A 27,127-nucleotide genomic window follows, 5' to 3' on the forward strand; every position below is an offset into this window, starting at 1 on the left:
CCCGCGGCGGCAGCGGGGACAGCCGAGCCTGACAGGAAACCCGCGGCGGGAGCGGGGACGGCCGTGCCTGACAGGAAGCCCGCGGCCGGCGCTGCGCGGGCGGGCTCGGCCCTCGCCTTCCCTTCCGCCCGGCCGCGCTCCGCCCGCCGCTCCGGCGGCCCCTCAGGTGTGCGCGGCTCGGCTCGGCGCGGAGCGGGGCGGCGCTGCGCTCGCTGCCGGCGCGGCCGCCGCAGCTGCTCGGCGGGCCTGTCACGTGGGGAGCGGCGCTGCGCTCCGCTCTGTTCCGCTCTGCTCTGTGCCACCTGCCCCGCAGCGGGAGCGCGGGCCGGCCATGGGGCCGCCGCCGCCCGCGCCACTCCCGGCTCGGCGGCGGGCAAGGGCACCGCGGGCCGCCGGCTCCTGCGGCTCGGCGTAGCGGCTCGGCGGATGCGGGGCCGCCGCGGCTCCCCCCGCGCTGAAGGGCAGGCGACAGCGGCCCGCCATGGAGAAGGCAGCGGCCGCGGAGCTCCGTCAGGGCGCGCTGGCGCCGCTCACTGCCATCTGCCTGGGTGAGTGCGGCCCGGCCGCTGCCTGCCGGCGGGGCATGTCCGGGCACGGCGGGCACGGCTCTGGGGACTGCCGGGCCGCCTGCTCCCCCGCGGGAAGTGACCGGGACGGGACGAGGCTGCCACACACCCAGTGGAGGCGGCGGGACCCCTCCCGGCACCCGCTTCGGGGCGGCGCGGCCGCGGGTCGCTCGGGCTGCCCTTCCCGCCGGTGTGGGGCCGTGCAGAGCGCTGCCACAGCCAGCAGAACCATCGCCTTGCCCTTGGCTCTGGGAGCGCTGCCATAACCTCGAATAGCTCTAAAAAAAAAAAAAAAAAGTTGAGGAGGCATCACCGGTTCTTCCCGAGCTGTGAGGTTGTGCGGGCGCGGTGCGAGCTTAGAGACTGCCCGGCGCTTCTCTGGAGTGGCAGCGGCAAGGAGCATCTTCTCTTCCTCCGTGTCTCTGCCGTATCTGCTCTCTTCCCTCCCTTCTGCCTGAAGCCGCTCTGCTTCTCAGCAGGTGTTAAGTGATGGCAGCGTGATGAAGCGTGTTCCTGGTTTCCAGTCTGCCAGCCCGTTCTGTCTGGGGAGATGGGTTTGTTAGGCAGAGGCGTTGGCGCCTGGCTGTGACTAGAACGAGCGAACGATAGGCCCCGCTATTATTTAACAGGGCACGTTAAATAATTTTAACATTTCACATGGACACGTGAAGTTAGGAGTTAGTAGAGATGCCTGCTCCGTTCCTGCCAGAGGATTCTGGTGGGGCAGCGTGCTCGGGAGCACCGCATGCAGCTGAGCAGTGCTGGGCTGCACTGAGCCCTGTGACACTGACTTGGTAAACTGTCACAGCCCCTTGGTGCAGAATGCTTTAACCCATATCTCTGTGCTAATGAAGCGGATTAGAGTTGATTTTTAATAATCCCAGTGACAGTTACTGTTCGTTATGAAACGATCACAAAGGGATATCTGTGGCCAGATTGCTTGTTCTGTTTTTGTAAAAGTGCTTACCTAGAAAAATGTAGGAAGTTGAAGTTTAAAGGTTGCTGTGGTTACTTCAAATGTAGAATTCAAATCTAATTTTAATTAACATAAGTACAATATAAAAAGCTAGCAAAACTAGGAAACAATTTGAACATCTAGGCCATACAACTCTTGTTTTTGCAGAGCAGAGTCTTAACAGTGTTTCAGAGATGTGCACAGGATGAGAATAATGTGCATATTTAAAGTTAGAGGAAGATACATATTTTTTCTGTATCTCTGAATTTCTTACTGTTTTGGGGAGGTGTTTTGGGCTTTTTGCACTTTTTTTAGGTTTGGTTGGGTTTTTGAGTGTTTTTTTGTGGCTCAGTCAGACCTTCGTTAAACCTTTTATTAGTTGACATAAATAGCATGGTTATTGTTAAAATGACTAATGAGATTAATAAAAGATTATGTAAACTCTAGAGCTGAAGTGAGAACACTTTTTGTGTTTAGGTGTGGGTGATGTCAGGTTGGAAGTTGAGTAGATTTCTGCTTTCTATGACTTCTAGAATTTCACTGTCTGGCTCTTCTTTTCAGCTGGAATGTTTTATTCCTATTCCTTGCACAACTGACAGTAGTGGAAGTTGAGAAACATGAGAGGTGGGAAGCTTGTAAGGTATTTTGCTTCAGTGAACCAATAAGAATATAATGCTGCTACTTTAACTATATTTGTATTTTACTTCCTGCTTGTCTGTCCTTTCCTTTCATCCTTGTTTTTGGTTCTTGTTTCCTGCCATTCTTTTCTTGTTTTCCCATGGCCTGTGTGTGGGTGTTTGGTGTCTGTATCAATGCACTGCCACTGACCATTGCTGTGTGACTTCATCTGTAAACTGCTGCTCCAAAGACTGGAATTGGGTTTGTTTCAACTGTTCTTTTGTGAAGCCATTTTGTTTCTCATTCTTGAGAAATTCTGGAGGACATAGAAAGTTATCAAATAAGAAGGAATCAGTGAAGCTGATGTCTCTCCTTCTGGCTGTGGGGAAAGCCTGGTAGCTGTCATTTGGTTTGGAGGTGCCAAGATGTGAATTTCCCTTTTGATCCAAATACAAACTGCAAACCTTACCCTGAGATTTATTTAGCAATCCAGATGAGTGGCACAGTGAGTTTCTTACATGGAGATTAAGCCAGCTAAAGCACTTCTGGGATCTTTTTCTGGCTTTCCCATAACTGCTCAATAGTTAAGAAAAAGGGCATCTAGAAAACTTTATAATACTCTAGTACCTGTTTTTATTTTGGCAAGGCTTTGTTTTGACAGGAGACAAGAAAATCAGCAGGGAATGGCTATTCTTTGTTATGGGCCTCTGACAGTTTTGAGAAATGTGTGCTGGTTTAACAGTGCTCTTGTGGTTTGATTTGATGGTCTTGAGTGAGCAAAATGGATATTGGAAACTGTAAGCTTATTCAGTTGCTTGGGAAAGTATCTGGTGTGAGACTTAGATTTTATTTTAAAGAAGTGTTCGTTGCTGACTTCTTGGTATAAAAGGGTTTGAAAGTGAAAGCAAAGAACTTGCAACTGCAGCCATTAAAAGTTTTTTTCAGAGATAAGTGAGTATTTTTGGGGGTTCTCTTTCTTAGGTATCTGCCAGGTGTGGTGTGCAAGGCTGCCTATAACTGCATTTGTGGTAGTAAACTAGGGCTTTCTGTTAAACAGTCCTCAGTAATGTAGCTCTGAGTTGGCTGATTCCACTCTATTATGCCCCTTGTCTTTATCCTACTCATTTCCATTTAAAGGACATAGGGGCCTCTTATAAGCCATGTGAGGAAACCTCTGCTTCAGAGCTCCTTTCTCTTATGGCTGTTGGGAAACACATAAAGAAAGGTTACAATGGTAGTACAGACACAGACTCTTCCATGCCATGTATCTTCAAACACTGCTTTCAGTTGTGCTACTAGTTATGCACAGCATATTCATGTACTTTCTTTGGAGCAAAACCAAATATTTCAATTCTCATGAATATAAATCTCTGATATAATAATGGATTAATTTCATCTCAGTCTTTAGGAATATATTACTATGGTTACAGAAATAGTAGCACTTTAATATTGTATGAGGAAATGTTGTGTTGGTGTTACTGCTGCGATCCAGAGTGTGTCACAAACGGATGTGCTGCTGTGCCAGAGTTAACAGAGCTGTGTTGTTTCCTGCTGCAGGATGGTATTGTTGCTCCTAGCTAGGCTTACTCACCTAACAGAGCAAAGAAAAAATAGTTACATAGCACACTATTATTATCATATAACAGTGTTACTAATGTTAGCTAATTATGTAATAAAACCAGTGCTGTTAGGGACCTTTGAACATCATAATAATGCTTATTAACACAAATCTGTGGCTCAGGCGTGTTTCTCCTCAAGCTGTAGCATTACATACACTGCCATTTAGTTGCCCTCCTTGTTTTGGGTATTCCTAAAAGCTTAGTCCTGACTACTGAAGAGGAGGGAGAAGTCAGAGAAGTCACTGCCCTTGTTCCTGTGGTAGAGCCCTGAAGTCTGTGATGAGTGACACCAGGAGCAGTCTTCCTCTCTGTTTTGCAGGGTCTGGCCTCTCAGCCTGAGGTCTGTAGCAGTCCTCCCAAAAGGAGAAAATCCAAACTGTGGATAGCCAGATAAAAGGCAGGGAGGGACTGCTGTAGGCAGCTGGGCTGCTGCAGTGTGATGACTGAAAAACGTGACTAGGCCTGATCTGGAAAGCTAAGGGATTGGTTTTTTATTTCCATCCCTGTAGTGTCTGGTACTTTTTGTACCTCTTGTGCTGGTTTAAGTTATAGCAGAAGGTAGTCAGGACAAGGGGTATTGTTTTGTGATGTGTTTAGACAGTGTAGAAGACAATGGGGGCCCACACTCTGAGCCATAAATAGTATTAATTGTCAGTTGCTTCCTAAGTGACTGTTGGGAACAGGGACGGTTTCTCTTCCTCTCTTCTCCTATTGTTGATTTCTAAATGATGTTTTTAGCTAAATTCTTGCCAAGAGATCACCTATTAAAAGATTTAGGACTTAACATATGCAGAGTAAAGCCAAAGTAAGTGCTTGGGCTGGGATGATGTAAATTAAGTTTTTGGTAGCATTTTAAACCTTTCTAATTATTTTAAGCTTTTGTGATTTTACCAATATAAACAAATAAATAAATAAAATCTTTGTAGATTACAGATTACTGTTGAAATGAGAGCAGTCAGTGGAACATGCTGTAATTTTTAAAGAAATGCCTTAAAGAATGTGTGGGTAAACTGATAGGGAACTACATGTTAAGGCTGACTTTTGGAGCAACAATGACAGAGGACAAATTTTCTTTGGCATTAACTACTCTTTCCAGATCACTTTAATGGTATACTGTGAGAGAAGACTTTTGAGAAAGTGAAGAGTCTTTGGAACTTAATTTGCAAGTCAGATATGTATTGCAAGTACTCCCTCATCCTGTTTTGATTGTATTAGTGGACCTTGTTGAAAACTTCATTGCTTTTGCTTAGTCAAGGCAATCATGTTAGCTTTAGCAGCTGATTTTCAAGGTGACATTTACCTGAGGGGAACAAATTTTGCTTTATTCAGAGAAGTATTTGAGGATAATAATCACATTAGTTGTCCAGCATTTAAGCAGGTAAAGTCACTAGCAGTGATGATAAATGTTTGAGTGTGGTTGTTCTTCTGTGTTCCTCAATTAAAATTAATCCTATGGAAGATAATTTAGAATAGACTGGCAGTTGTTTCTTTTGGTAGTGTGTTTCAGAGATACTAAACTTACATTGTGTATTGACTTGTTTTAGCTGCAGTGAAGGATAACAGTTGATTACTTGACTTGCCTGTGCAGATATGCAAAGTTCTTGTTGGAAAACTGCAATGCATTTATGCTAACACCCCAGCAAACACCTAGGAATGGTTAACTATTGACTGCCACCTTGTACTGCTGGAATTTGTCTAAACATTGTTTTTCTTCTTTACACAGTGAATCTCTTCCTGACTGGGAAAATAGAAAGTGCTGTTACCTCATTAGGTAAGACACACCTTCCTTACCTGTATTTACTGTTCGTTGGAGCTGTTACTGCTTCTTCCCCATACAAAGAGATACTCTAAAGGAAGAGTGACTATTTAAATGACGTTTTAAGACTGACTGTAACATCGTAGGAAGTTTAGGACTTTTAAATCTTCCTGGGGTTTGTGCCGCTGTGCCCAAGGCCAGGGATCAATGTCCTGGTGCCAGCCAAGGCAGGGATCTCTGTCCCCAAGGCCCAGGATCGCTGTCCCTCTGTCCCCAAGGCCGGGATCTCTCTCTGTCCCTCCGTCCCCAAGGCCCGGCTCTCTGTCCCCAAGGCTGGGATCTCTCTCTGTCCCTCTGTCTCTGTCCCTGTCCCGGCGCTGGGCACAGCCGTTTCCGTCCCTTCTGTTCTGTCCCGGGCTGGGAGCAGCTTCGCCTCTGTCGCCTCTGTCACCTCTGTCACCGCTGTCACCTCTATCGCCTCTGTCACCTCTGTCACCGCTGTCACCTCTGCAACCGCTGCTGGCACCGGGGCTGCTGCTGTCACGGCTTCCTCAGCTGGCCCTGTTAAACTGAATTGTTACATTAACACTGAATTGTTATCTCAACCCATAATCTGCATTTGGTCTCTCACCTGAGGGGGTGGGGGACAGGAGTGGCTGCCTGGGGTTTATTTTCCAGTTGGGTTTAAACCACAACAGGATTATAGAGTGCATCATTGTCATTGTGATAGATAAAAATGGTAAGCTTGAGGGTAAGGTCATAGCTCATGCTGATATGTTTAGAGGAAGACTCTGTGTTTAGGAAGTGTGCCTGGGAGCATCAAGTCAGGGAGAGTGGCTCATTCCTGAAGAAGCTGAAACAAGAATATTAAAAATGTCTCATGAGTGTCAGTGTGGAAATTCAACAAGAATTGCAGCACTTAGTGTAATTTCCTTCTGTCTAGCAGTGCTGTGACTTACTGACATTATGGGGATATTGCAGTCAGGGTGCTCTTAGTGATAAGGACCCCCTTGTGACTGTCAATACACCATCATATGTGTAGATGTACTTTATTCCCTGCAACTTATATTAAAACCAAAAATAGCAATTAAGGAAGATGGGAGGAAAGGATATTGGAAAACAGAAAAATAATTCTAGGACAGTAGATCGAATAATGTGGGAGCTTGAGTGTTCAAGTCAAAATTGGAGGTTGAGAGGAGGTTTAAATCAGAAGGCTGTAATTTTATGGCCAGGTAACCTGCTTAAATTAAGCTTACAGGAAGTGTGGATAAGCCATGTGGACAAGCATGTGTTGTTTGCAACACAGTATTTTCTATTCTTTCATTGGAAAAAGTACAGAGTGCCATTTATATCCTAGTATGTTCTGCCTGGATGGTTCTTTAGCTTTTGATGGAGTTTGGCATCTGTTTGGTGTATGGTACGTGAGTTTACAAAGTGTAAATTAAGTAATTAAACAGTTGCTTACTTAGACTGGTGATACTGCCTCAGCCTAAAATATGTAGAGTTTCTTCCAGTTGGCTCTGCTGCTTTCTAACACTTTTTTTCACTATAAATAGAGTTGTAGCATCTGGCTTTTATTCCACAAATATGCTGAAAACCTCCGAGTATTGCAGCCTTCATGTTTTCTTGTCTTCACGCAGTTTTGAGTTACCTTGTCTCAGTTACTGTTTAAATGGCAGAGGGAATCTACTGCTATTTACAGTAGAAGAAATCCATTTGATTGTTACAGAAAACCTCATTAAGATTTATGCCCTCTTGACATAAAAATGAATCTCTCTGAACTCAAATCTTAGTTTAAAGTGTGTGGGGTTTTTTGGGGTTTTTTTTTGCTTTTTTTTTTTGTTGCTGTTTAGGGGGTTGTTTTTTTAACTGTGGAAGAATTATTATTGTCTGTCTTTATAATTTATCTTTCAAAGAAAAGCACCGTGTTAGTAAGATTTTTGGTGGGTCAGTTTACCAATCCAGGAATTGGTATTTTTATGTTTTTTCAGTAATGCTAAATATGGGAAATTTAAACAGTTTGGAGTTTTCAGTGAATTTGGATTTCACTTCTGGGTTTGTGCAGAAAGGCTGTGGAAAGACACAGAATTGTTTAAAAAGTGTAATCACAGCTATTGTTATGTGTTGTTACTGATGATAAAGTCTTCAGAATCCAGGACTGTACCTTTCTATTTAGGAACTTCCCTTTCCTTTAGATGTTTTGGCAATTTGAACAGGCTTTTGTTTATTTTCCTTTAAGGAATCACAGTGTCAGGATGAAGCCCATCTTAATAAAACAGTACTTAGGCATGCTTGTGATTTTGCAGATTTCAAGGTCAGGAGCTGAGTGGGGAAATGGGACCCTTTTACTGATATTGAACAGTATAAAATTCTGCCCTTGTGTGGTTTTACCATTTTGTTGTCAGCACCGAAGGCTGTGTTTAGTCAAGGTTTTTCTTTCAGAATTTATGTGTGTAAGAGCTGCTGAAAGCTGTGCTGGGGTACTTCACCTTTTCTGCCTTGCAGCAGTCAGTGCACCAGGAGTGGAATTGACTGCTCTAGGAAGGAGCTGGATTGATGTTTGCAAGTGTGTGGTAATGAGCATTGGTGGGATGTTGTGAGAAACGACCCTCACTTTTAGAATTTCAAAGGTTTATTAAACCTTAACACAAATACAACAAAGGACTGAATAAGGAGAAAGAGCAGTTGCTCTTCTGCTTGTTAGTAAAGGGTTATTTTTTCACTTAATCTACTTATATTCATTACTTACTTGGACCCCTGAGGGAGATAGCTAGACCCAGAGGCTCCTCCTTTAAATTGTCTTAAACCAAAACAAATATTAATTTGGATTTGTGGTCCATTCAAACTAGGACCCTTTGCAAGAGCCAAGCAGTTTTACTTTTGATTTTGAGTAGGACAAGTCTGAAATGCTTAATATGTATCAGAGGGGATAAGGCCATGGTAAGTGTTGGCAACAATAGCCATTGTCAGATGAGCTGCCAAAAATGGCATGTAGTTTCAGTGCAGCCCCTAACTCGCTATGTCCCTAGATTTGTATAGCTGCAATTCTTCTGTTAAAAGGAAAAATCTGTTTCTTTTGTCACTTGTTTTTTTCTTGCCTCACTTTTGTATCAGATGTGTAGTGTGAATAAGAAAAACCATTTCTCACTGAAGGCCTGAACTGTGATGTTACAGCAGATCCTTTACGTTAGGAAGCTACATTATTCCACAAGAAAAAAATGTAGTGATATTGCTTCAAAAAAGCTGGGATACTTAAGTAACTTGCTCAGAGTTTTTGTAATTACTTCCTAAAACTGAGAAGCAAGTCTTTGGGAGAATAATAGCTCTGCTAACTACACTGATGAATGTGTGAATGGAAGTGCTCATGCAGAGCCATCAGCCTGTCAGTGGGACTTCCTCCGAATGGAAACTAAATAAGTTTTGTGTAATTTTGATTCTGTCCTATTGCAAATACTATGAATAAGGGATATTAATTCAGAACATAATTTGGTACAAGGGCAGCAGAAATACTTGCATAGGTGTTACTGAAAGCTTCTGGATAGTGCTGCTGCTGTATTTGTTCTTTCACTTTGTGCATCGTTTCCTTCCTGTTTTGAAGTGTTATTAGCCTGGCAGTAAGGAAATGCAGCCTTTGTGTTTGCTAGCTCTTGGTCCTCTTTTGCTGCTGTGATATGTTGATGCAGTAACAAGTATGTGGAGGAGCACAGTTATAAAGAAACTGAGAACTGGAGTTGAAAAGTTCTGTGGCTCTTACATAAATTGCAATTTCATCTCAGTGTTTTCCATCATCTGGCATGGAACCACTCTGGTTTTAGAAATGTGATAACCAAAATATTCTTGTTTTTGTAACTTCATTACAGCAAAATGTGTGTTTAGAAACAGATGTTTTCATGTATTTACATATTCTGTATGTTTTTGTGGCCTTTGAAACTGGTAGGAATCATATGCATGTATTTCAGTGGAATGCTCTATCTGGAGAGTAAAAGTAATAGCATTTTTATGTTTTGCCTCAGGTAAGTTACTCACCTCATGCTTTTTGTATTCCTGTGGCTCTCACTTCAGAAGTGCTTACTGTGAGTAAACAGAATAGTACCAGGCCTGGGTTTCCTGGAGGGGACATGCTGTAGCCAGCCCCAGGAGCTCCACAGGCAGCCCTGCCACCTGGCTTGACTGCAGCCAAGTAGCTTTGCTGGTACTCCTTCCATCCATCCCTCCAGTGCAGCTAAATCTGATCCTGACTGGGAATTGAAAATGGTGTATTTATGTGGCTGGATTTCACACAGTATTGTAAATCTCTCATTTATAATGCAGTGTATTTGGATGCATGTGTGTATGAGCTGACAAGGTATAGGCAACGTTTTTTTTTCCCCCTTGCTACATTTTTCAGCTATGCAAGAATGTAAGCTTCTGTCAAAAACTGAAATATTCAGCTGCAGTCCACAAGTCATGCTCTAGATAGTAATGTGTTTTAAAAATAGTTTAAATAATATTTTTGGAGAATGTTCAGAATAGCTATTGAATTACAGAGAATTTTCCCTCTTGTAGTCTGCTTGGAGTACATTTCCCTATCAGAACAGCTTTTCAACTTGTCCTTGGAACATTTAATTTTCATTTCTGAATTGCTTAATTACAAATTATAAGTATTTGATGTAGCCTGCTGTTTTCCATAGGAAGAACTAAATATGCTTTGAAAATGCTGAGCTTTATTTGGCCTTGTTTGCTCCTTTCCCTGTCTTGAAAATTTTTCCCATCTATGTGGGTTCAGAAGGAATGTAGAGTACTTTAGTGAAAACATTTAACATTGGACTGCAGTTTACTTTTTTGTGGGAGGGGTGGGAGTGTGGTGGTTGGTGGTATTTTTTTAACCCCTACAAACTTTTCATGTGGTTAAGAGAATAAACAACATATCCAGGAACATGTTACAGCAAAATTAGCTACTAGCTACTTTACAGTTAATGTGGATCATCTTCACTTGCTGGGTGACCTACCCAGGCTTTGGGAAGCTGGTAAGAAGGATTTCTGTTTAACATCCTCTTGGCAGATCCATGCAGTAATATTGATTGCAGCCTGTGGTAGATTTGTACAAGATTATTGATTGGTCCTGCATTGAAATGCAAGTTATGCTTACCTACACTTGGTGGGGGTGTCTTAAAAACAGGGCAGGGAAGAAAGCAGTAAGAGGATAAAGCTGCTGATTCTCATGTGTCTGCAGTCTCCAGAAACTGATGAAAGCTCTTGAAGCTAATATGAATTGTTGATTAGGCAGAGCATTAACAATATTATTTTTCTCTCCTTATTAACAGCTGCTTGCAGTGGAGAGCTGGAACAGCACACAGAGAGACGGGGAGTCATCTATAGCCCTTCTTGGCCATCAAACTATCCTCCAGCCATAAACTGCAGCTGGTACATTCAAGGAGATCATGGAGACATGATAACAATTAGGTATGGTTTGTTATTTGTGGAGGTAAGGGATTGCTATGCTGAAATAAAACAGAATGTGAGTTTACCCCATACACCAATGTGAGCCACTTGATCGAATTGTCAGTTGGTTACACTGGAACAGGGTTCCAGGCTGGGCACCTCTCTCTTTTTAAAAATGCTTCACTGTGTCTTGTTTCTGTAGGCTACTTCTGACATCCATTATTACAGAAGTCACTTGTGGTCTTTTAATGTATTTATCTTCACAGTGCCTCTGTGAGATTTCATATACCCCTGACTGATGAGGGAGTGGGAAACAGCAATATATTTATTCATATGAAATAGCCCCTTTTCCTTTCATTGCCTGTAAATAGGAGTAGGTGAAAGCTATAAAACTTGGAACAGCTTCAGTGGGCATGTAAAATTCTTAGAGAAAAAGTAGCATTTTCACTAATGTCTTGAAATGTTCTATGTTTAATAGACAGTTGAAGATAATTATTGCCTGTTGTTACTTGTTTACCAAAAGACATACTTTTCTGCTTAATATTTATTTCCAACAAATCAAATAATAGTTAGCATTTGTGGTACAATTTCAGCTCATTTCTAGAAAAATGCTATTCAATAAAGACTAAAATGTACTGCAAATGGTTTGTTTAGGGTATAATATGAGCATACTGTGAATGAGCTTAATTTCTCTGGGCTAATAGTAGGATCCTTCTCGAACCAAGAATTTCTTACTTACCTAGGAAAAGTTTTTTTGGGAGGTTTTAATACTCTTACATTTGACACCATCTGCTCATTTTTTTGCTCAGCTGCTTAAAAGGACTGCAAAACCTCTCCAACTGCAGATGCTCAGAAATCAAAAACAAATCTGCCACATATGAAATAATAGGAAGGCTCCACTATCCATAGTTCAAAATAGGAACTACTCACCAAAAGTAATGAACACCTGCCAGCATTTGAAATTCATAAATAGAAACATGCTTTTAAGCCCCACTACATTACATTGGATGTGGGGAATTTGTTTCAAAGCAGAGATTGTTGCAAACTGAGAAAGCATACAAATGAGACACAGGACTTGACTCTGGAGAATAATGCTGCAGTTTATGCTATGAAAATGTCTCAGGACTCCAATTAGAATTAGGACTCTCTTCTGCAAGTGTGAGTGTAACAGAGGCTAAAGAAACAAAGGAACTTGAGGTGTGGCAGCTGGTAATAATGTGTGTGCAGTTTAGATGTGTGCACAGCAATATGACTTGAAATATTTCTTCTTAATGGGTTTGTTTTCTATCACTGAATACACAGCCATATCCTGCCCCCCTCTGCACACACAGACAATAGAAACTATGTGTTCACATCCCAGGGACTGGTGTTGTGGTGTAATGTTTCTGACTATAAATGTGCTTGGAATGACTCACTCTAGTGTATGAAATGCAAAATGTTACAGCATCTGAGGATTTCTTTACAAGGCTGTTGCCCTTGCAATGCAAGGATGTAAAAGGAGTTGACTTGCCTAGGCCAGGAGGTTTCAAATGCAAACATGTTTTCTGCTTTGCAGTTGGATATGCTTCTTATTCTAACAATGTGTTGCTAAGGGCATAAGAGTAGCCTTTTAAATTTTCCTAGGGAAATCAAACACAGTTCTTGTGCTAACATCTGGATTTTGAAAAATTCCAAAAAACCCATCTCCTTTGTGTTGTGTCATACAGTATGCACTTCCTTTGATCTGGAATTCTTGTTGACAATAAGACAGCAGTTATGTAAGTGAGATAACAGCAGGAGTCATTAAGGGATAAAATTGCAGTCAGAAGTATTTTTTATTTCTAAACTGTTTGCACTTGGTGGTTATTTTTATAAACCTATTTTTCAGCAGCTTTCAGTTGAACAGTGACCAGATCTACATGTGTATGTAAGGTTCTGGCTTCTGTGTCCATCCTTTATAAGCTATGTCTTAATGTCTATCTTTCATGTGTATATTGATTTTCTTCATATCCTCACATTTCCATGCTTATTGTTTTGCTTTATAATTTACTTTTTAGAAATCCTTGAGGGAGCTTTCCCATGAACAGGAAATATATGTTCTTTGTGCTTATACCACTCTATATGCATATTTCAATATTTTCTTTCAAGTTCGTGTGTCTGATGGAATGGTTCTGTTGATACCTTTGAACAAGTCTTTATCCACTGCTTTCCAGGACTTTGTTATGTCTCTTTAAATTCAGGTAGTCAGTTGTTAGTTATGGTTTTGGAAACTACTTGATTTTTCCACCCATTTTCTCTATTTTTATGCTTCTTTTCACAGAGAATTACATAAAATCATGTAAGCTCAGATAAACATGTCACATGTAGTAACTGCTTTTGTACCATTGTTTTACAGGCTTTATAGGTTTATGCTTCCTAAATCTAATAAAAAGATTTAAAAAATTTTTGTTTAGAAATTTCTCTTGATGGTTGTAATTAACCCTGGTGTGGGTGGAGTGTAAATTTGTTGTTTTATTACTGGAATTTAGGGGGCTGTGAGTAAAATGTTCTCCTTGTTCAGAGTTCAAGATAGGAGTATTGAAAAGCAATCTACTTAGTACCCCACTCAAGCTGTCTCTTATTAATTGAGGGGAGGGGATCACTTCATTGACTTTCACTTCAGTGATTCCTAACACTGGCTTTGAAAAAAGAAATTGTCAGATACCATTTGAGTTTCAATTTGTGCATAAAACTGAGGTCTGTTCCTATATTGCTGCTGATGTGTAATTGTGTGAAGAGTTAAAGGGACTGCTTCACAGTCTATTTACCAAACTCATAGTGTTTCAGAACTTGACATTAATTGGAAAAAACCTCCTAATAGCCATTTACTTGCTCAGCTTTTGAAGAAATAGTCTCAGTGTCTCTTGCCTAAGGTTATGCAGTTAGCTGGTGCTTTGGAGCTGGGAGTAGAATAGAGCTTTCCTGACTTCAGGTCCTTGTGCTTCAGTGGTTAAGTAGAAGTTTTTAATGAGCCAATTAAGTAATCAGTTGTTCACAGTCTACACTTTCTGTGAGAAGCTGGCAAATAGAAGTAACTTTTCTTGCTTAATTGGTTGGGTGGTTTTATTTTGAGACTGTGCTTTACTGACTTATCCATAATATTTATTCTCCAATTTTTAAAATTAGTTTAGTTTATTTATTTACTAATTGCTTTCATTCAGATTTTGCATCCCCTGTTTGTCCTTTTGCAGTTACTAAGAAAGCTTTCTTTTTCTTTAATCTCTCGTCCCTCGTGCCTAAATTACTGAAAAGGTTGTAGAGAATTCCCTACATTATTTATAGATGTACTTTTTTTTTCCTAGCTGCTACTGTTCCTTTCAGTGCAGATGGCAAAAACACTAAGCTCTGCTAAGCTTTAGTTTTGCAGGAAGCATGTTTTTCTCATATAGATAGACTATTAATGTGTGTTTATTATAGTCTGATTTAATGAAGTACTTTCCAGCAATATGAAAATACTTGTCAGATAATATACCACTGTAGACAGTTACTTCATGTGAGTACATAGGTGAGAACTGATATATATGACTAACCCTGTAATTTTCTCTAAATTCCTGGAGTTCTGCTCAGTGTTGGAGGTAACCTCTTTTTCAGTATCATGCCACTGGAAAAAGAATCAGATGAGTTTACTGGTTTCTGCAGAATTCAGTAAAAACAAGACCTAGTGTTGTATTTCTCAGTTCACATTGAGTTGTTCTGATCCTTGAATTCTGAATATTTTCATTGTTTAATAGGCTATTGTTGTACTTTCCCATAAAAATGTGAAAGAGACATTCCAGGAGCAAGACTATAACATCTTTCAGGAGAAACAAAACCTGCAAAATTTGGTCCAATAATTTTGATCTTGTACATCAGTCTCCCTCTATGTTCCTGTGTTGTTTTGGAGATTGACAGGTAGCAGTGAGAACAGCCTAAGGGCCAGGCCATTTTAAAGGACGCCCTGTGATGGGTGTTGTATTTTGTTTACATTGTAGTTCTAGTGCTGGAAGTACCCATGTTTAACTGCTTTTCCTCTCCCTGCCCTGTGAACTAGGGCTGTGCACTCTGGTTGTGAGAGGAAGAAGCCTGGAGGAAGGCCAGGTTCTCCTTGCCTTTATCACTGGGTGCCAAGGTGCCAGAGAGGGGAGCAGTGCTCTAGGAGTGAAGTTCCGTATGGAGGGGGCTGCTGGATCAGCTGGGGCGCAGGAGGTGAGGCTGTGCTTGAGGAGTGCAAGGGCTGGGGTTTAGATCCACTGTGCACTGCAGCTTGCATGGCAGGATGGACCTCTGGGTCCCCATTCCAGTCCTGCAGAGCTGTCAGAGGGCTTTGCTGGAGAGGATTAGTGACTGAGCAGACCTGTCTTCTGATTTTCCTCTCAAATCTGTGCTGCCCTGCCCAGGATGTTTAAAAATCCTGTGGTACTGACTGGTGCTGCATGAGCTATGGATGACATTATACACGAGTACTCTCTGTTTCAGTATGGCTCCTGTTTCTTGTTCTAGTCACAAAAAATGATGTAGTTTTTGATACCAAAGGTCTGAGACTTCCCTCAAGAACAGCAACTACAGATTTCAGTACTTTTCCAAGCACGGTGTCTGAGTAGTCCTACAAGCAACAAGCACAAGTCTTTGTCCCATATTTTCACTGTATACCAATGCTCATTCAACCACTGGACTTACTCTTTTGACAGAAGAATTTGCATTCCAGTTTGAGAAAGCTCAGCTGAATAAATAAATGTTTTGTGGGTAGCAGGATTAAGTTATTCTTCAGATGACTATAAAAGAGCAGCTCTACATCTAATTAGAGATGATGAAAGAAGTAAAGCAGCAGAGGCTGAGTGCAGCATTCAGGACTCTTGGCTAAAATAAATCAGTTGGCTACCTAATGTCAGAGTAGAATGGAAGAAACTTCTAACCCAAAACCTTGTTGTCACAAACATATTATAAAGTGAAGCCAAATTTTATATACTTTTAAGTGCAAACATACGTACTCATATTGTTTTTGTATTTCTTTAGACGATTGTGTTTTTTGTGGTGAGGGCTTGTTCAGGTATATCATGCTTTTGGTCTTGTGTAAAATCACCATCAATGTAAATGAGGAAAAATTTGCTTCTAGTAGGGACACTATAACTTAAAAGGATGCTGAAATAGAGTGACAATGCCTTAATCAAAGAAAAGTTTGTTGAAAATACATCTATTGATTAGTTTGCATGAGGCAACATAATTGCTTTGACTTTGCTTTGACTGTTAGCAGAAGAAATTTTATAACTGCTGTGGTATCTATTAAAACTTCACATTAGAACTAGAACATACACAGAGAAACTGTGTTTGAAACTTCTAGGTACTTGGGATTGAGATGTTTGTTCTTGTGAATATTCTGTATTGCCCCTTTTGAATACCAAGGCATTTTTTTCAGTGGCTTGAGGCTACTGAAAAGGCATGGTGTTCTTAGGGAATCTGTTAAACAAAGTGTTTCCTTGTAAGTCTATTCTGCCTCATCACCCTTGTACTCTGTGGCTGAAGTTTAGATTTGTTAGTGAAGAAATGTGGGATTCTGATCTGAACCTGTCTGAGATCCACAAGTGACACTCAGGAAAATGTCAGGAAAATCAGTTATCCTCTACATGCCTGGGCTTCTGCACTGGAAGCTGGAACTAAAGGTTCTTCCTGTTCCACGACTAAAAAAGCTGTTTATTAGCAATTTACGATACTAGATTTTTAAGGTGCAAGTAAAAAATATTAATTATACACAAATGCAGGCTCTTGAGAGGTATTGCTGTCATCTGCAAAGGAGTTTATAAACAAGGTATGTGCATGTAGCTGACTTTTCTGTGTTCTTCCTTTGTATGAATTTTAAAAGTGTTAATTTTTTTTCTAGAAAGTAATGCATTTTAAAGTAAGTTATAGACAGCTTTTTGTACAGGCAAATTCTCCCTTGTGCAGTCTGTTGTGTAACCATGCTATGGCTGAATTATTTACTTGATAGACAAAAGTAGCTCTTCAGCAGAGTGAGGAAAATGAGTGTCTGTGGGAGCCAGCTGGAGTGCTGGGAGCTGGGTAAGATAGGAGAACAATTTGTTTGCCTCTTTAAGGTTGATCCTGGTACATCTAAAATAACTACAAAAGTAAAAGATCAAAAGATTTAGTAAATGAACTTGTTTGTGTCATACAAACAGAATTTTTTTAGTTATTCACACCCCCCTTCCCAGTTTTAAGTTTCCATATCTTGATTTAGTGACTGTTCCCTTTTCTTAAAAACTTTTGCTGTTGGGCAGGTAGTCAAAAAGTTTTCATTAAAAAATTCCTATGAACAATCCTCCAAGCAGATGATAGAAACCCTGCATGATGTGTGGTGCCAAAATGAGTTATAGAGAGCAAAACTGATGTGCTGTCTCACATCTCATGTAACAAACACTTCACCTGAGTACCTATAGCTTCTCTGATGCTTTGGATAATTCCTTTTCATGATGCAGTGGCTGTTCACTTTCTTGGTCATTAAAAACATTTTATGCACAACACCTGTAACAGAAATACCCTGGTTTGTCTTTGAATGGCTAAGTGTTTAAATCTTTTTATTTTGGCTGCAGAGTCTTCTAAAATTTCCTTGCAAAATATGCTGGTTTCAGAAGCTTGATGAGATTGCTTATAGCAAAGAATAAGTGCTGTGGGAATATTTCTTCACAGCTGTAAAAACACACAGAGGTTGGTGGGAGAAAGAGAGTTAGAAAAAGAAGGACATTTCTGGGTGGATTGTTCTTGCACATATGTTTTTTGTCATCTCTTAATTTCCATTTTAGCTTACCACTTTCATGCTCTTGTCTCATGGTCTTGCTGATAGATTTTTTTTTTTTTTTTTTGAGAATTATTAAGCCAATGTGTTTGGCAGAACCTACAGGTGGGCTGAGTCTCCTGCTTAAATGAATTAGCTAGTTTACATAGTTGCTGTTCTTTCCCTTTCAATTTTAAAAGTCAAGATCTGGCAGGCATTGACAGCCTTTTGTAAATACACATTGATATCAGAAAATTGTATTTCCATTTATCTTTTTCAAAGAATTTGTCTTTGATGTTTGTGAAAAATCCTTTAGGGAAGGAGATCTGTGTTTTGCAGCAGATTGTCTGTCTGCAAATTCTGTCTAGGTGTTTGTATGGAGTATGCACAAACTTCTACCAAGTTAATTTGGTGTAGCTGAATTGCATAAAAAAGGACCAAAATTAATTTCTAAATGTTCTGAACAGTGTGCCCTTTGCTAATGAGTATGCTTTTCTGTGCAGTCTGCAATCTGCTATTGTCATTGCAGATTGCTGAATAAAAGTGTGATCTGTTTCATCAGAGAGCAAATACCACATGTGGTTCCTGAGCCACAGGTTAGGGAGAATTATCCAGTTGTGTTCAGTGTTCTGCAAACACCTCTTTGCACTAGATAAGCTACTATTGAATAATCACTTGGCTTGTGTCAGCAGAAGGGTTGGAAAATTGACTATAAAAGGTTATAGTGTTGTTTGCTCTGCATTTGAGCTCCCAGAAAGGGAACATTTTAATCTTTGAATTAAAAGATAATGGATTTGGATTTTAGGTTCCATTTCCACCCCTATTCTCTTCTTGATCTCTCCTTGCCCCCATCCATGGCTCGAAGAGTGGATTTGTGTCTCTCCTACTTAACCCCTTAGCATTCTTTTTCCAAGACAGTAGTCAACCCTGTCATCCCTAGTTTCATAGCTTGTACAATTGGAAATTACTGCTGAAATTAATCTGCTTTATGTCTAATGTATTCCAGAATTTTGCTTTTCTCATATCTGTATTTTAGGAAGCAGTTCTATTTAAGGACTGTGTAAAAGAGGACTCACTCTGGCAGCTTTTGGAGCTACTTTGGTATGATGTTTATTCTTGTGAGATGGATACTTTTTGAAACTGAGGAATGTGCTTTGTTTCTATATACTCAAGGTAGTATACAGAAGGTAGATGTTTCACTGTCTTTGAATGCAGATAGCTTTATGTCAGCACTGCTTGACTCAGAAAGTCAGCCATTAGAGTCTGTTCTTTCTCTGTTAGGCTTTATTCCAGCTACATGTCCTCTTTGTAACTTGTGCTTTCTTTTGTTCCTAACAGTTTCAAGAACTTTGATTTGGAAGACTCTCAGAAGTGTGCAGTAGACTGGTTGATGATTGGCCCATCTTCCAAGAGGGAGGAGTACAAAGTGTGTGGATCTTCCATACCTCCATCTTTCATCTCTGCAAGGGACCATGTGTGGATATTTTTTCACTCAGATGCATCAAGCTCAGGACAGGCTCAGGGATTTCGCCTTTCTTATATTAGAGGTAGAATCTCTCTTTTGTTTGTTGGCTTCCCTTTTATACTGTCTCTGGCAAAACTTGGAAGACAGCAGTACTTTTTTTTGACAGGCATCTTGGGCCATTGATGACTGTAAGGTATTGGTGTGGTAACATTGATAGTATTGCATGTGGCTTTTTAACAGTATTGCTGAAGTGTACTGGCCTGACTAATTAGCTCGTGACATGCATAGTAGTAGATGTTGAAAAGTGATATCAGATAGTTCCAGAAGATTTGATACTGATTTTTTTATCCCTGTCCTTTTTCACAGGAAAGATAGGTCAGTCTGTGTGCCAGTCAGACGAATTCCGTTGTGCAAATGGGAAGTGTATTCCCAGTACTTGGAAGTGTAACTCCATGGATGAGTGTGGTGATAACTCAGATGAGAGAAATTGCACTGTCCCTCCAACAGACCCTCCATCCAGCATCTGCCCCTCAGGAATGTTTCAGTGCAGCGCAGCCCACTCCACCAAATGCCTGATGAACGAGCTGAGATGTAATTCAGTTAAAGACTGTGGTGATGGTTCAGATGAAGATAATTGTCCTGATCTTTCCTGTGGCAAAAGGCTGGGTAATTTTTATGGATCTTTTGCTTCCCCAGACTTATTCCGTGCTGATCACAGCAGGTCAGACCTTCGTTGCACGTGGTATGTGGACACGCAGGATAATCGGCATGTTCTGCTGCAGCTCGATCTGCAGCTGGGCTACAATGACTATGTAAAGGTCTATGATGGCATTGGGGAGAGAGGTGATAAACTAATGCAGACATTTTCACACCACAACAACAGGCACTCAGTGAGTGTGGAGTCGTCAAAGGGCCAGCTCACTGTCTCCTATCATGCCCGCTCCAAGAGCACTGGCCATGGGTTCAATGCAACCTATCAGGTGAAAGGCTACTGCCTTCCTTGGGAGCACCCTTGTGGGAGTGATGAGGAGTGTTTCACAGATAAGCAGCATTGTGATGGCTGGTGGCATTGTCCAAATGGCAAGGACGAGGAGAACTGTCCTGCTTGCCAGAAGAATGAATACCCATGTGAAGGAAACAGTGGGCTTTGTTACTCAATACTTGACCGCTGTAATAACCAGAAGAACTGTCCAGATGGCTCAGATGAAAAAAACTGCTTTACTTGCCAGCCAGGAAATTTCCACTGTGGGACAAACCTGTGCATCTTTGAGACTTGGCGCTGTGATGGCCAAGAAGACTGCCAGGATGGAAGTGATGAACGTAACTGCCTGGTGGTTGTTCCCAGGAAGGTCATCACAGCTGCTCTCATTGGGAGTCTCGTGTGTGGCTTGCTGCTGGTGATAGCACTGGGCTGTGCATTTAAATTGTATTCTCTGAGGACCAGGGAATACAGGTAAGTGTATTGCTTTATTGATGTTTTCATAGGCTGTTGTGTTACAAGGAAAAAAAAAAAGTTGATTCTTAACCAGAGAATTTGCAAAATACTGTGAAATCAAATCCAAGGACTTGATGACAGCTAAGTAGTGCATTAGGCTTAGAGAAGATTTCTGGGAGTAGTGAGCAGAAATATCAGCTCTTCTGTGGTCATCTGTGAGAAGCACATGTTTATTGTGTGGTATGGCAAAAGCTGTATCTAACCTAATCTGTCTCGAGCAGTTTCCTTTTCCTTCTTATCCCCTTACAATGAACCCCTTGCCCCTGCCAAAAACTGAATGCTGAGATGCTACAGTTTTCACTGAATCTGATTTGAATAGCCCTTCACCCCTTCTCAGATTGTCCAGTTCTCAGTTCTGCTAGAAGTGATGTCCTGCTGTGGTGGGCCTGCTCTGAGCAGGAGTTGTCCATGGTATAAGCTGTGCCCCTTTCCCCTGGTTCTGTATGCCTCATTTTAGGTGTAGTGTGTGTTTCTTTTCCTGTGTGTTATGTGCAAGTGGGGTTCTGCCTTGTAGGAGAGAATCAGAAGGGACTTTATGGTTCCCATCTCATCATGTGCACCAGCTCTGTGCTATGCTGCTGATACTGTGCTTTAAATAGTGTGCTTTACTTTCTCTCCTGATAAAATCTGCATGATTAAGGACTTGTAGAAGAGCTGCTGTGCTAAGGTGGGACCTTCCAGTTCTTAATGTCTTATAACCTTTGGGGCCTTGCTGAGCAAGTTACTGCTGTTACTGGCACAACAACTACTGGCCAGCTGAAAAAACTTCAGTTGCTGCAGTGTCCAGCCTGAGACTGCACTAGAGAGTTTGCTGATTTGATTCATTTGTATTTATACTCTGTACTCCTTTTGTTTATTTTTGCATCCTGATAAGATTTTCACAGAGCTTAGTGGAAAGTTTGTGGTTTTACTCCTAGCACGATCCCTTTGGCAGTTCCACATTAGTGTCAGGGAGGCAGGACAAGCTGTTACTTCTCTTGCATGTTTTCCCTCTGGTTTTTGCAGAGCATTTGAGACTCAGATGACACGGCTGGAGGCAGAGTTTGTGCGGCGGGAAGCTCCACCCTCCTATGGACAGCTGATTGCACAAGGACTCATCCCCCCAGTGGAAGACTTCCCTGTCTACAATGCATCACAAGTATGCAGACAATGAGTATTTCAGCTGCCAAACTACTATAAGTTAGATAAAATCAATCTGGAACTGTATTTCAGTGGCTATGCAATTATATGGAAATAATGTAAAAATGTGTATGCATTATATGGAGCTGAAAAGCCACAGTTCCACAGGTGCTGTGGGTAGTTTTGAACACGTTAAATGTGTTTGTTGGGGAACAGCAGTGAGATAAGCACTTTTGCTGTACATCAAGACAGAATGAATAGAGACAAAGGTCAGAAAGTAAATAGAAAAGAAAGGCTTTTCAAGCTGAAACTGTAAATGCACCTGAAATTATAAGAAAATTAAGTCTCTAGCAGTATTTTTGGAAAATTCTTAGTTTTCCAAGATGTTTAATTTTCATTTACGGGTAAATTACACTGGCCAGTCATTAAGTCATTCTGTTTCATTGTTGAGTACTCAGAAAACTGCTGTACCCTGTCAGAAGTGTCCATCTGAGATACAGTTCCTAATGTGATAAAGCACTTGTAGTTTGGTACTTCAGAAAATTAACTTCCTGGGCAGACAAGTAGGGCTTAAACTCATAAAGGAGAGACTGTGAGAGACAGAAGTTGTGGCTGCCCTTCCCTGGCAGTGTTTAAGGCTGGGTTGGATGGGGTATTGACCAGCCTGGTCTAGTGGGAGGTGTTCACAGCAGGGAATTTGGAATTAATTTGGATCTTTAAGGTCCCTTGCAAGCCAAAGCATTCTATGAATCTGAGAGGGTCGTTTGGTATGGGCAGATCTGTCTTTGGAGTTCTCAACTAGATTGTCAGAAAACACGCATTTAAGAAGGAAGCACAGGGATCAGGTGTGAGTACAGTGACAGAGAGGAGATAGTGTGGGGAGAGCAGGGAATGCTGTGAGGAGGTGTGAGATCTGTTTTGGTGTGTTGCAGGCGTCGGTGCTGCAGAACATCCGCTCGGCCATGAGGCGGCAGATGCGGCGCCACTCGTCGCGGCGCAGCGCGTCCCGGCGCCGCCTGGGCCGCCTCTGGAGCAGGCTGTTCCACAGGCCCCGGGGGAGGGGGCAGATCCCCCTGCTGACCCCTGCCCGCGCCTCGCACACCACTCTGGGGGACGGCATCCTCAGCGCCGCTGCCGCTGCTGCCGCTGCTCCGCCCTCCCCTGAAGGACCTGGCCTAGAGGCGAACGGCCAGGCCAGGGGCCCAGCAGAAGCTGGATGTAGCAGCTCGCAGCCAGAGACTGAAGTTACAGAGCCAGTGCCGTCCAGCGCCTGCCAGCCAAACACCTGCACAGCGGCACGTGCAGAGCCCCAGGCTGGACACACCAACAAACCTCTGGGTGCTGACTCTGACAGAGAGCTCAGGCAGCCCAGTAAAGCAGATCCAGGAAAGGCTTTCAGAGATCCTTTATCTGAAAGTGTTACAGAAACGATCCATGGAGGGTCAGTATCCAGGAGGACTGTCCCAGAGGACAGTAGTTTAAGTGGAAGTCATCCACTGAGTGAAGATCCATCTAGATTACCCTTAAAAATGTGGGAGTCTGGTTATCCAGACAGCTCTATGAATGTTCATATCCAAGTGAATGGACAAAACCAATGTTGCCCTAACTCGCACCAGGAGGAGCCTTTGGGTGTTCATGCAGCTTGTTGCCATTCTGTGGAAGTGCCAATGTTACAGTCATCTACTTCCCTCTCTGAAAACAATACCAGTGATGATGAATCTTTACTTGTTTGCTAATAAAAATTTTTGTTTTGTCCATGTAGATTTTGTAACTTCATTGTTTTTGTGGCAGTGCACTTTGATGGTAGGTGGGATGTCTGTGCTCTCAACTTTCTCTCTTAGAATGAGTGTGCTTTAGTCCCACAGTGAGTGCAGTACAAGACTAAATGGGACAAGTTTGTCACCACTGCTATTCCTGAAAGAAGCAGGCCAGTATGTGATGTTAGGGGCTAAGGAGAACAGGAATGTGTCACTGCATTTTGGAGGCATCTCAGTCCTCTGGTATTTCTTTTGTACTTTTACTCACCCTGCATTCAGTGTTTCTTTGCCTTTCAGTGGTCTTACTGAACTAGAGAACTCTGTTGGAACCTGGGGCAGACATCAATCCTTGTAACTCTGAGTTCCAAGCTACAAATAACATTGTCTTTTTAGGCATAATAGTTTAATTAGAATTTAATAATTTTAGTTAAACACACTTAGGAGGAAGTAAAATCCCTTGTAACTTCCTCTTTTATAGAAACTGCTCTCTTCTTCTTTTGCTCCCTTCAGAAATGTTTTGATGGCCACATGGAGCTGGAAGCATCCACTAAATCCAAAGTTTCTGTATGGAATAGCCAGAATGAAACCAGGTGTCTTAGCTGCTAAAGCTTTGTAATGAGAGTGTAGCAGTGTTCAGTATAAGTGGAGTGCATTGATTCCTAGTTGCAGCAATATTTATTTTTTGCATCATCATATGTTGCATTTTCTTCATAGTGATGTTGTGAGTATTGCAGAACTGTTTCCTCCCTCTCTACCTTTTGTCCTCCCTTGTGTTTCCAGGGACTCTATGCTGATACACTTTGAGTGTGCCTGAAGGACACTGAGGCTTTACAGCTCCTTGGAGCTGCACTGGGAAGCACTAAGCACTTGGTCAGGACCAGACTTCTGTTTTATTTTGAAATAAAATCTGTCTCACAAGTTTGCTTGTAAATCTGCTATGGAAGTGCAGATGTATAAGCCAGTGATTTTATTAATCTTTTATTTTTAGAAAATGCTATACTGCTTTTTTAATTTCGTTTTTTTTTTCTTTGAACTGAAATACATCAGTGCCATTTTTAAAGCTGACACTGTGTAGACTGTATACATTAATGTAAACTGGTGCCTTTTTGGTTTTTTAGAGTATAATTAAAAGTAAGCAAGTTATTTGCCTCTAAGAAGGTGGCATTCCTTAACAAGGAGTCCCTGCAGAATGACAGAACTGTGATGTGTGATAGCTTGGTCCTGTTCTGATGGCTGTGGGGTGGTGGCCAGGCTCTCCCTACTCTAACAAGAGCTCTGCTTCAATTTCCCTGTGACACAGTGACAAACAAAAATGCTTTATAAAGGAGTTAACAAGGAAATTGATGCTGCTGCTCTGTAAACTTCTGAGTGCTCCAAAACCTGTTTGTTGTTGTAGGAATTCAGGTTGTCCAGAGTTATTAACTGAACTTGTGAAATTGGGGTCTTTGCCATCTGTGTGTCTGAGTTCTGCTGCTCACAGGACTTTCCTGGCTGTTGTAAAGGCAAACAGACTTCAGCAGTGAACAGTTAAGTTTACATCAAAGTGTCAAAGATTTTTTCCTTTAAATGGGCTATTTTTTGCCCTGGATCTTTCACTAGGACTCCCTTTGGGGGAGTGCCTTGAAAAACACAAGGAATAGAACTTTGGCCTACTAAAATGTAAATAGAAGTGACTTTTTTTCCCCTCTTCTATTGCAAATTAATTTCATACTGTGCATCCCAGAGTTGGAAGATTCAAATTCTTAAGGGCATTAATACCAGGAAGGGCTTGTGGTAAAATGCATAATAAGAGCTGTAATTGCACTAAATAAATACTGCTCAGTAATTTTTTTTCCAGGTTCTTCTATAATCAGAACTCATTTCATCAAAGAAAATGTAGTTTTGAAAGAGATCTTGCTTTCCTAGCATTTGTAAACATTTTGGGTACATTCTACTTTTGCAAGGCCATGTACTGTAGTCATTGTACTGCCAGAGTAGTTTCCATCAAAGCCTACAGGTTTTAATGTCTTTTTTTTTTTTTCTTTTTTTTTTTGTCTAAAGTAATTTTAAATCCTTAGACTTGTATGTGTATGGAAGTTAAGTACAGTTAGGAGAAAGATTAAAGGTTTGTATTGTGTGGATATGAAGGACCTTAACAATACATGTATATTTATTTCTGTTACAGAAAAATATTTCTGTAACAAAATAATGCTGATCATGCCATCCCTTAAACCATCACCATCATAAGGCTCATAAAGTTGAAATATGTACTTTGGAGTACTGCTGTAATTTGGGAATAACCCTGAACAGCTAACACTATTTTAAGATGTGTAACTTCACGTTATTGCTTATGGTTATCATACATATTTTATGTATTGATTCACTCACTATTAATTTTACAGAAGAAATCTCTGTGTTTACATTATGAGCACAAAGAGGTAAATTGCAGTGCCCTGGAATGTCAATAGCTGCATAAATCACAAAGTCTGCCTTAGAGCCATCTCTTGTTAAGTGTTGAACAGGGAATCAGCCATCCTCGAAGGCACCTCAGTTCTGCTTCATATAAACTGCCTCCTTGTATTCAGAAATTCTTAAAATTAGAAAAAAGGAAAAAAAAGTGGAAATACAACACTTTAAGGATTCTATAACCTTAAGTTAATCAGCCAGTAAACTTGTTAAAATTTTTGTTTCTTCAGTAATGTTTTTCTGCACTCTTGAAAGATTTTTGTAGGCAGCAAACAAAATGTTTAAGTTTGGTTTTGGTTTTTTAAGATACAAAAGTCCCCTGTCCAAGCAAGCCAAAAGAACCCAAACCAACCCTTCCAAAAAAGCCCTCTGAGTAGAGAGGAATACTTACTGGTTTAAAAACAATGCAAGCTCATAGGCAGTACAAAGGGGAAAAGTGATTCCCTTAGTATTTTCTCTACTGCTATTAAAGCAGGGAATATTTCTGTTAGAAATTCTGGTACCTTCCAGCTTGTCTATTACTCTGCAACATCCCTTAAATGTAGTTGTTCTCTATTTCTGTTCTCTGCTTTTTGGCTTTTTTTTTGTTTGTTTTTAGTTTGTGTTGTATTTATTAATTGAGTTACATTTTACCATAGTGTGTGCAGGCAGATGATTCAGGTATGGCATCACATCTACCAGTGTCCACTGCTGCTGCCTGCACTGAGCAAGATACTAAGCAAGAAAGATGCTGGACATCATCATACTTTGCCTTGCTTTGGATCTCTTAATTTTTAATAAAATTCCACATGCCCAGAGCCTGTGGGTTTCTGACTGTCACTCTTAGCACCTAAGCTTGAGGATTCCTGAACTGTACTCCCAGAGTGAGTTTGACTCAGACTCTTACATGTCAACCCATGACTCCATGTGATGACATAAATTTGGGGGGAGGAGGTGTATTTTGGTTTGGTTTTGTACCTCTAAGTTCTTTAATAATCTGCTTTTTCTGGTAGCTGAAGCTGGTTGAAGGGCTATCACTTTTTAAATAATACCTGTGAAATATTGCTACTAGGAAATACAGCTGCCTTTAATATGTATGTGTGTGTCTATATATCCCAACTAAAACTCTTCAGATTCTGGCTTTTGTGTTCTTGGCTGCAGGGATTAAA

The 27,127-nt window shown here is 41.2% G+C and overlaps 1 protein-coding gene across 1 annotated transcript; it reads left to right on the forward strand.

Moving 5' to 3' along the window:
• The first annotated feature begins 428 nt into the window (after positions 1-428).
• Positions 429-23,538, forward strand: LRP3 (LDL receptor related protein 3). Its single transcript, XM_056500783.1, has 7 exons — positions 429-548; positions 5,482-5,529; positions 10,818-10,956; positions 19,037-19,245; positions 19,530-20,616; positions 21,664-21,796; positions 22,710-23,538. The coding sequence occupies exons 1-7, from the start codon at positions 482-484 to the stop codon at positions 23,511-23,513; spliced, it is 2,487 nt and encodes an 828-aa protein (XP_056356758.1). The 5' UTR covers positions 429-481; the 3' UTR covers positions 23,514-23,538.
• The last annotated feature ends 3,589 nt before the right edge of the window (positions 23,539-27,127 follow it).

Source organism: Oenanthe melanoleuca, chromosome 11, assembly GCF_029582105.1.
Source record: "Oenanthe melanoleuca isolate GR-GAL-2019-014 chromosome 11, OMel1.0, whole genome shotgun sequence".
Taxonomy (NCBI): domain Eukaryota; kingdom Metazoa; phylum Chordata; class Aves; order Passeriformes; family Muscicapidae; genus Oenanthe; species Oenanthe melanoleuca.